This window comes from Theobroma umbraticum, unplaced genomic scaffold, assembly GCF_002168275.2.
Source record: "Theobroma umbraticum cultivar Fairchild unplaced genomic scaffold, ASM216827v3 scaffold_95.0, whole genome shotgun sequence".
In the NCBI taxonomy this organism is placed as follows: domain Eukaryota; kingdom Viridiplantae; phylum Streptophyta; class Magnoliopsida; order Malvales; family Malvaceae; genus Theobroma; species Theobroma umbraticum.
In genome coordinates, this window is record NW_018397257.1 from 2,066,473 (window position 1) to 2,076,630 (window position 10,158).

The 10,158-nt window shown below is 33.8% G+C and overlaps 2 protein-coding genes across 2 annotated transcripts; one reads left to right on the forward strand and one right to left on the reverse strand.

Moving 5' to 3' along the window:
* Positions 1-983: 983 nt before the first annotated feature.
* LOC110411950 (tubulin alpha-3 chain) lies at positions 984-3,822 on the forward strand. Its single transcript, XM_021422324.2, has 5 exons — positions 984-1,292; positions 1,626-1,840; positions 1,918-2,117; positions 2,386-2,894; positions 3,289-3,822. The coding sequence occupies exons 1-5, from the start codon at positions 1,180-1,182 to the stop codon at positions 3,599-3,601; spliced, it is 1,350 nt and encodes a 449-aa protein (XP_021277999.1). The 5' UTR covers positions 984-1,179; the 3' UTR covers positions 3,602-3,822.
* On the reverse strand, positions 3,788-6,252 carry LOC110411951 (ethylene-responsive transcription factor ERN1). Its single transcript, XM_021422325.2, has one exon. The coding sequence runs from the start codon at positions 6,163-6,165 to the stop codon at positions 5,329-5,331; it is 837 nt and encodes a 278-aa protein (XP_021278000.1). The 5' UTR covers positions 6,166-6,252; the 3' UTR covers positions 3,788-5,328.
* Positions 6,253-10,158: the final 3,906 nt, after the last annotated feature.

A 10,158-nucleotide genomic window follows, 5' to 3' on the forward strand; every position in this document is an offset into this window, starting at 1 on the left:
CAATTGGCCCAGCCCATGTAGCATAATCTAATTTGAACTTTAGATTTGTTAATATATATCCAGGTTTAGATGTAGATTTACTATATTAGATTAAGATTTGGACTTAATTTGAATATTATCTCTTCAAATTAAATCCCTTATCATTATTTTTTTTTTATTTTATCTCTATCTTGTAATCTAATCTTATCTAATAAGGGGACTTTTAGTTTATAAATAGGTGGCTCTTCATTTATAACACACTACAGAGAAATACAAAGCATTCTATTTTTTAAAAGCTCTCGTTCTTTTCCTTTTCTTTTTGGTTTCGCTATTTTACGAGTTTTAACTCTTACTTAAACTTTATTTTCAAAGGTTAAGACTACACGAGATTGAGCTTAAATTCTAGCACGTGACATCTTGTTACATGAATTATAAATACGACAAATTAAAATAAAATATTCAAAAAATATTAGAGCATGTATGGTTGACGTTATAATAAATACTTATGTAACAAATTTTTTTATCTCAATATATCTATCATTTTATCTCTAGACATAAAAAATTAAAGTTTTTTATTTTTTTTAATGTCTAGTTTTCCATTTTTTTCTATTAAGTGATATAAATTTTGTTTATATTTTTACTTTCTAACATTAAATATCATTAAACTTAATTAAGTATATTAAAATCTCATTTTTGTTACTCTGTACCAAATTGAATATCTTTTTTGTAATTTTCTTAAGTCAAACTTAACCAACTTTAATTAGAATTCTTTGTGATATCATATGAAAATTAGAAAATTATAAAATAAGATTAGGATATTTTGAGTTTTGAAATTTTTAAAAGTTAATTTTAAAATTTTAAGTACCCATAGAATTAAAATAAATAGCAGTTAAATATTAACTTTAATTTACAAAAAAATAAAAATAAATAATCAATTTTTTTTTAAAAAAAGCTATATATTTCTTTCTATCTCCGTTTGAGCTGTGAGAGGGGAAGAGACAAGGATAGGCATTTAAGAGGGCCCCGTGCAAAAGAAAACGTGGGCTCCACGTAAAGGCTGGCGCCACAGGCGGAGCCCGTCTACGGACGCCAAAGAATGATAAAATCCCATTAATTGAAAACCAGAGAAATTGTGGTTTTGTTTCCATTTATTACTTTGCATTTGCACAAGAAGAAGGGGATTCTTTTGGATTGAGAGAGATGAGGGAAATTATAAGCATCCACATAGGCCAAGCTGGGATTCAGGTTGGGAATTCTTGCTGGGAGCTCTATTGTCTTGAACATGAAATTCACCCTGATGGAATGATGCCCAGGTTTTGCCTTTCATTCTTTCTTCTTTTTCTATCATTTCCTTTTTAAATTGTTTCGGAATTTCTCAGTACTCAATTTTAACGGAAATTAATTAATTAAAATGTTATCCTAGAGAAGCGATCACCATGACTAAAATTTGCAACGCTTTTCAGTCCTGTAAAGGAACAATAGTTGATCGTCTTATCTTGAAAGAAAGTGGGTATTCTTTTGCTAATTGTTCTTTTAAGTATTGCTGTTGCTGCTGTGTCAGTTGATAGGTGTAACTTTGGTGAATCGTTTTGATCCAATTTTGCTTTGAAAAACTGCGTGTTGATGAAGATTAATGGTGATTGCAGTGACACCTCTGTGGGTGTAGCGCATGATGCTTTCAACACTTTCTTCAGCGAAACGGGTTCCGGAAAGCATGTGCCTAGAGCAGTCTTCGTTGATCTGGAACCCACTGTTATTGATGAAGTTAGGACTGGTCCTTACCGTCAACTTTTCCACCCTGAGCAGCTTATTTCTGGCAAGGAAGATGCTGCTAATAATTTTGCCAGAGGCCACTACACAAGTAAGAAGCACCGTTTCTGCAATTTCTCAATGCTGTTGGTATTTTTGGCTTCGTCTGATTCCGCTTTTGTTTTGCAGTTGGGAAGGAAATTGTAGATCTCTGCCTGGATCGAGTTAGGAAGTTAGCTGATAACTGCACTGGTTTGCAAGGGTTTTTGGTGTTTAGTGCTGTTGGCGGTGGAACTGGCTCTGGTTTGGGCTCTTTGTTGTTAGAGCGCTTGTCAGTAGATTATGGAAAGAAGTCAAAGCTTGGGTTCACCATCTATCCTTCACCTCAGGTACTTGCATGTTCTGATACTGGTAACCCATGGATATCTTCTGAGTCCAGACACCACAGACGGCAGAAAAGCCTGTGGCAATCACACTTCTGTTTGCTATATCTACCCTTTTTGTTTAGCTTTTGAAATATTTTTGTGGTATTATGTATGCATTCTAAAATATGGAAACTTTTATTGGAGCATGATTATTTATTTTAAAATATTATGAAAAAATATTGACTTGATAGTGTAGGACTCACCTTTGGATTTTTCTTTGTTAAACTCACAGGTCTCAACTGCTGTTGTGGAACCTTACAATAGCGTTTTGTCCACTCATTCCCTTCTTGAGCACACAGATGTCGCTGTGCTATTGGACAATGAAGCAATTTATGACATATGCCGGAGATCTCTAGATATTGAGAGACCAACTTACACCAATTTGAACCGACTGATATCTCAAATCATATCATCCTTGACAACTTCTTTAAGATTTGATGGAGCCATTAATGTGGACGTTACAGAGTTCCAAACCAATCTTGTTCCATATCCCCGTATCCATTTCATGCTCTCTTCATATGCACCTGTCATCTCAGCTGAGAAAGCCTACCATGAACAATTATCAGTTCCTGAGATCACAAATGCTGTGTTTGAGCCCGCAAGCATGATGGCAAAATGTGATCCTAGGCATGGGAAGTACATGGCATGCTGCCTGATGTATCGGGGAGATGTTGTCCCCAAGGATGTTAATGCTGCTGTTGCTACTATCAAAACCAAGAGAACTGTGCAGTTTGTTGACTGGTAAGAGAAATTTGGTCTAGAAGGATGGAAAGCTCTACATCACTGGTTCTCCATTGATACTACTCCACCCTCAGCCACTGTAGTTGTCATTTCCTCTACTTAGCAAAGAAATTTTGTCAATTCCCAAATAATAAACTGTGCCTCATGAATGCTTTAGGAACAGCATCTTGTCACCAGAATTTTGTTTTGTGAAGTTTGACTCATGCAACCTGACATGTGCCCCATGCCTCACCAACAAAATACTAGGTTATCTAGATTTACTTTTAGGAGCTTATCAAATGCTAAGGGGTTAATGTGGGCATAGCTATTGCTTATATACAGTAATGCAACCTGAGGTTGTCCTTGTGTTCAATGTTCCCTTTTGTCTGAAAAACCTTTTTCTTGGGTTGTGCAGGTGCCCAACTGGCTTCAAATGCGGTATTAACTATCAGCCCCCAACTGTTGTACCTGGGGGAGATCTTGCTAAGGTGCAGCGAGCTGTTTGCATGATCAGCAACAATACAGCAGTGGCTGAAGTGTTCTCACGCATTGACCACAAGTTTGATCTCATGTATGCGAAGAGAGCTTTTGTGCATTGGTATGTTGGTGAGGGCATGGAAGAAGGTGAATTCTCAGAAGCCCGTGAGGATCTGGCAGCTCTTGAGAAAGATTATGAAGAAGTTGGTGCTGAAGGTGTGGAAGATGAAGAGGAAGGTGAGGACTATTGATGTACTTATGCAAAGGAATTTTACTTTGAAGATGGTTCAGTGTATGACGGTTTGCCCACCCCCTTTCCCGGTGTCCTATCCTTCTGTCTTCTTGTTTAGCACTGTCATCTTTACGGGTGCTGTGCGATTGTCGAATTGTCCCTATAATCTTCTAAAGCCTTTGTATGCCATCTCATTGAAGTAATGTTTAGAGTTGCGTTGCATGCCATTTTCTTCAGAAATGTGTTTTTTTATGGGTGAATATTAGAAATGCTTTTTACATTTATATATGAAAGATGCTTTCTAGGCACATAATAGCCTTATAATCTTGGCAAAAAAAAAAAAATCGTACTAGCAGTATAATGGCCACATGTAAATGGGTTTTTGGCATGGGATTATATATCGAACTTGAGGGTGATAAATGTTCAAGCACTGAATTCTAAACAGATTCCATAAAATTGCTAAAATTACTTGGGAGAGGGGGAAATTGAAGAAATTATGGTCTTTTATGCCTCAGTATTTCTATCTTCTTTCACTGTGCATATTGAGAGGGTAAGGAAAAGTTGCTTCACAGGCTTTGGTATCCTGTCGGTTATAAAGATGGAATATTCTTGGATTAATGCTCGTGTGCTTGGTCCCCTCCTTTGAAGGAACGCAGATAATAGAGGAAAATGTTCAGTTTAGGGCTCATTAAACTCAGCAGTATACATTTCCACCATGCAAACTCAAGTCTAGATATTTCTCGGGTGAAAACCGTATTGATTCATAAATAACGGTTATATTGTTATCTTCGACCATCTCACTAATTGCAGGAAGATTTTCAACATTTATTTGCAATGGGTGTTGCCTTGGTATAAGATTAGGATTTGTCAGGAGTGCGCCTCACGAAAATGAACCGAAGCAACATGGCGCAGAGTACTTATTCAGGTAGAAATGACCAGTAAATTATTATGCAAACCCAACCTTTGGCTTCTCTAAACCAAAAGTTAAAACTCCAGGCAGAGATCATTTGCTGCAAACAATGCTACAGATCCAAACGAGTACACGGCATCTCAACGAGCTTGACCTGAACTTGCCTGGAGCCTCCACTTGTCTGATTTGTGATAGTCACCCATATCCGGTTGATTTTTGCATGCTGTATTCCTCGTATCCCGGGGAGTTTTAAGATCGGTTACATATATGGTAATCATGTACAACTTCATTGATGATAGTAAATAACAGGAAAGTATTTGAAAGATTTCCTCTAACTCATAAGGCTCATTGAAAGAGAAATAGGGATGGAGTGAGGCTTAAGAGTTTGCTTTTCTCAAAATGCTTGAAAGAGTTAATTTCGGAATGCTTCCCAAACTGGATATGCATAAGAATGTACAAAGGTCAATATGGAAATATATAATCATGGAATGGAAAGCTCATTATGGCTAGGAATCAATCATGAACGAACCTAGCAAATATCTCTTCTCCTTTGACAAATCAGTCTAGGAAAAATTGATACTCGCAGATTTACCAGCATTTATTCTGGACTTAAAAGAGTAAGAGAAACAAGATTTGCAGAGCATAACTGAAATAAGTAGTAATTTGCATCCAACAGCGAAAAATTGTTGTTCCTGCCTCACCTAATAGAATTTCCTCCTAGCGATACTAGAAACAGACAATCTCAATTTTACTCATCAATCAGCAGCATAGCTGCCACCTGCCGAAGTTTTCCAGCTGCCTTAATGTGCTTCAAATTCCATGGTAGAAAGAGAGAATCAGCTTGGGCAGAACAACTGGCTATGTGTTGGAAGATCCCAGAGAATATCACCAAGGTCAAACTCACTCTCGAGGTACTCATCAACTCCATTCATTGCATATAGAGATGCTGCTATCTGTCTTTCTACCTTCAAGCGTTCGAATTCCAGTAGCTCTGGATCAATTGCATTAGACAGAGGACCAAGAGTTTGTGGCAACTGCACTCCCTGTTGGTTTAAAGGAATCTGATCAAACCCCGTTGAGATTGGCCAGGACTGACCAAACTGCGACGTGGCTGGTTCAAGTTCCCCAATGCGATAGCTCATATCTGGCCTGTATGCACCATCAAAGATCTGGATGTCTTGTTTCATGGAATTACATGCTAGAAAGCTATCATCGCCGCTGTTGGATAGAAAACTGTCATTACTACTAGCATTACTGCTACTGCTGCTATTACTACTAAGTATAGTGTTAGCTTTAATCGTGGTTTTCTTCGAGTTGGTTGCAGAATTGCCTTGCCTTAAACCTTTTTTGTGATCGAGGAGGTTTCTAATCTTCGAAGACAGATGAGAATTGCTAGGAACATGAGTTGCGAAATTGGTTCGTGTATTCGAACCCCGGAGAAGACATGCAGCTTCATCATAAGCTCTGGCAGCTTCTTCAGCTGTCTCAAACGTCCCCAGCCACATTCTTATCTTCTGTGTTGTGTCTTTGATCTCTGCTACCCACTTCCCCGAAGGCCTCTGCCTTACCCCAACAAACTTGCTTCTGCTAATATTGTTTGCAATTCTCTCCTTGAACTTGCCATGTTTGTCGGATGAAACACCTTTCTGCTGCCTTTCAACTCGGTGTTCCATTGCAGATAGAGTGAAGAGAAGTTTGGGTGGAAGAAAAGGTAAAAGGGGTCTGGTTTATATAAGGGGAAGGGTTAGGAAAGGGTTTCAAGTTTGAAGTTGATATAAGGTAGTGGGCAGGCTGTCTCATTTTCTTGTCAGCCTGTCAGCTAGAATTTGTTCCACATTTTAGTATGACTGATTTCTCAATGTTGAGTTGACTAAATCATTTGATTATCTGGATATATTAGGCCAGGGACATGCAAGCCATTTCCTCCAGATGAGAAGAACCAAGAAAGAAGAGAAAGATTGCACTCATAGAGAGGCAGGAGTCAAGGCTTGATAATATAATTATATGAGGTAGGCCTGAGTAGTTGTCCTCTCCTCTGCTCTCCATTTCATTTGGTCAACGAGGAAAGGAGCAAGATTCGTGAAGGCACGAAGGCATGACACTTGGAGAAGTTAGACTCAAAGTTGTTTAAGAAATCAAAAGAAAATTAAAGATTGGAGCGTTGGACGCTTCCAAAAAGAAGAGCAAAAGAGAATAGAAAACTGAATGGAATCTCATGCTGCACGCTGCTTTGGCTTGGAATCTCTCTTCCATCTTTACCTTCGAAGCACCTTCTCTCTTATATACTTATGCTGTCCCAAACCATTCGTTATTTCCTAAACGATTTCATGCTCCTTTTACTAATATTTAACCTTTAGGACCATCACGGTTATATTATACAGCAAAGTTCAATTGCTTGTTTTAAGTAAGGCTTAAAAGAAATTTTAGTTTGGTTCTACTTGATAATCATAAAATAACTTGTTGAAGGAGACTATTTTTGTATAAAATATTTAATAAAAAATTTAATATTTTTTATTATTTGAATAAATTATCAAAACTATTTTTTTGTAAAAAAAGGCAGATGAGAAATGTTTTACACCCTTATCAAACATAACACATTTTACGTTGATTAATACAATTTTTTTCGTTGATACGTAAAATATTTTATATTTTTAAAAGTTTTTTCTCCTTCCAAATAGGGAAAAAGATTGAAAATTTTTTCTGATAAAATTTTCAATTTCCCATTTGGTAACCGGAAAATAACATGTTGTGAAAAAATTTTTCTATATAAAATATTTTATGAAAAAATTTAATATGTTTTATTATTTAGATAAATTATCGAAAAAATTTTAAAGTATTTGTTTTGTCCTATGAAAAATATTTTCCACCATTACTGGTATTGTTATCTAGGGTTAAGATACAAATAGGAGTTGATTACAAAACAACAGTGTCATTTGGTTTTCACTAATTTAAGATCAAAATTAAGAATGAAAATAGGCAAAATCAATAATGATATTTTCCAATGCATTTAACCACATATTTGTAATAAAAGTAAGCCCTAATTTTCAAAAAAAATAAAATTTCTTCTCATCATTCTTTTGCCATAACATTATAAAGATATCAATATTTATCAATTTTGTAAGTCATCCAAAACCTATATTTATAAATGTATATTTATCAAAAAATGATTATTGAAAATTTTTTATTATAATTATTAGTAAGATTTATTCAATTTATAAATAAAAATTTTAATTGCATTGAATGATTTCATTAAAAAATATTTTTTAATTCTAATAGTATTGAATATTTAAATTTAACATCTTAAGTTAAACTTTTTAAGTTAAATATTAATTTTTTAAATATTTTAAGTTAAATATTAATATTCATCAAACTTATATTGTTAGACTTAGTATAAGAGGGTTTTTTTTTTTTGGTCCATGAAAAATGTCTTATACCCCTCAAAAGTGTAAGACATTTTACGTGATTAATGAGTATTTTTCATGTTGACTAGTAAAAGGTTTTACATCTATAAGTCTTAAAAATATATTTTATATCAAAACAAATGAAACTTTACAAAACAGATTAATCTTAAAATTGAAAGTTATCAAAACAAATTGGAGTAAAATGCACTGATAGATTTTTACTCACATAACATACAATACCGATTGAAAAGAACATGAAAAACTCAATTATATATAAACTACCTAGGTAGACTTATCCCTAGAAAAAGAAAAATGATTCTAGTAAAAAATTTAGCTGGCTTGTCAAGGAAATAAATTGAAACTCTCGAGAATTTCTACTAGTCAAACTACTTCTCTTGAAAATAAAGAAACAAAATTTACTTTTAAAATAAAGAGTTAATCCTAATTTCTTATCATTTTTAAGCTAATTATTTTTTTTCTTTTTGGTAAAAATATTAGCTCAATAATAATGCTGAAATATCCTCTAGTGAATTAGATTTATAAACAACTTTTCAACAAATTCAACTTTTAATAAAGGCAAGTTTGAAGATAAGTTTCTTAAATTTGTTTGCACTTTAAAACATACCAAAAATAATTTGATAAATAAATCATTGAAAAAGAAAGTTGAAAATAAATTTTCCAAACTCTTCAAAGTTAAATGTACAAGTTTATATATAATGAAGAGTAAAGAGAAAATTACACAAATGATTGATAGAGGTTTGGTATTCTCTCTTAGGTGCTTACGTCATCTTCCCTAGCCAAGTAAGGAGTTTAAACACTATGGAATGAATTCAATACAAATGAATTCAATATAATACCTTTTCAAAGATTCAATCACAACCTTGAATTTTCAAGGATATGATACAACTTCCTTAACTTTTTAAGACTAAGTTAAAACCTTTATGTCTTTTTAAGGATCAAGCACAACCTTGCCTTTTCAAGGATATGGCATAACCTCTAAACACTATCTTTTAAAGGCTAAGGTAAAACCCTTTTTTCTCATTTACAAGATGAAAGGAAAGATACCTCTAGGATATGGGTTTTGCTAAATGAGTACAATGTTGGAAGAGTATGATTGATACAAAGAATAAGAATGAAAGCACTAAGATTTGATTTGCTTAAAGATAGCTTAAAAGCTAAGTGAAAGAATGTGATTTGCTTGTTCTAGATTGGTTTCTTCTTCTTCATAAGACTTGATTCTAAATCAAATGGTGTCTTTCTCACTTCTTTGAACTTTCAAAATGTGTTGGAGAAGTTCTTTTTATAGTTGGAGAAGCTTTGGAGCTGTTAAAGATGATTAGGTGAAGAAACTAGGCATTTTTCCTTTGAATTTTATGTATAACGGATAGCTTTAGACCCCAAGGATTGATCCTTGGAAGACAGCAAAGATCATGCACCTTCTTTGAAAAGGGGATCGATCCCTGAACTTAAATCATGAAAAATGCTTCTTTTTTAACCAATTTGATGCCAAGTACTTAGACATTTCAAAAGTAGATGCATGGGAGTTTTTAACATGAATAATTTAAGTTTAAAACTCAATCAAACAATTTCAAAAATCATTCAAGCAATTTTGATCATTTTTTCATTTCAAAACTATAACCATTTTAAAGCTAATAAAGCTAACATCTTTCTTCCAACATTTTTTCTAGAAAGTAAAAACCAATAAAAATATAAAAAATATATCAAACAAAGGTAACTTAAATTATTGGTTAAATTATATAATTAGTCTGGTACTCTATAAAAAAATGTGGATTTACTCTTTGTACAACAACTTGTGTAAACTGAGTCCTTGTGTATTTCTAATATGTTAATTTCAGTCTCTAACTATACACCATTAAATTTTCACCATTAAGTATGTTGACATGACATTTCGACCAAATTAACATGACATTTCTTGTTAACAAGGCATTAATTATGTGTTGATATGGAAAAAAATGATAACATGGCACTTGTTTATGTGGCAAAAAGGCTAACATGGAAATTGCTAACAAAGATAACACAAAACAAAAAAAAAATTCTTTTGTTTTTCTTTGTCCTTTCCCAATATCCCAATCACAATCCATTTTTCAAGTCCCTTTAGATAAAACAGAGCAAAAACTCTGATTAGATAGATCTACGCCCTTATTCTTCAATTTGATCTAAATTATGCATTTTTTTCTTATTTTGGGTTGAAAAAAACTTGTAACTATCTGCAATTTTTTTTTTGAAAAGAAAAATCTATTTTAG

Coding starts and splice junctions, on each gene's coding strand:
- LOC110411950 (XM_021422324.2), top strand. CDS start 1,180: ATGAGGGAAATTATAAGCATCCACATAGGCCAAGCTGGGATTCAGGTT. Junction 1,293..1,625: donor CCTGATGGAATGATGCCCAG/GTTTTGCCTTTC, acceptor TGGTGATTGCAG/TGACACCTCTGTGGGTGTAG. Junction 2,895..3,288: donor ACTGTGCAGTTTGTTGACTG/GTAAGAGAAATT, acceptor TGGGTTGTGCAG/GTGCCCAACTGGCTTCAAAT.
- LOC110411951 (XM_021422325.2), bottom strand. CDS start 6,165: ATGGAACACCGAGTTGAAAGGCAGCAGAAAGGTGTTTCATCCGACAAA.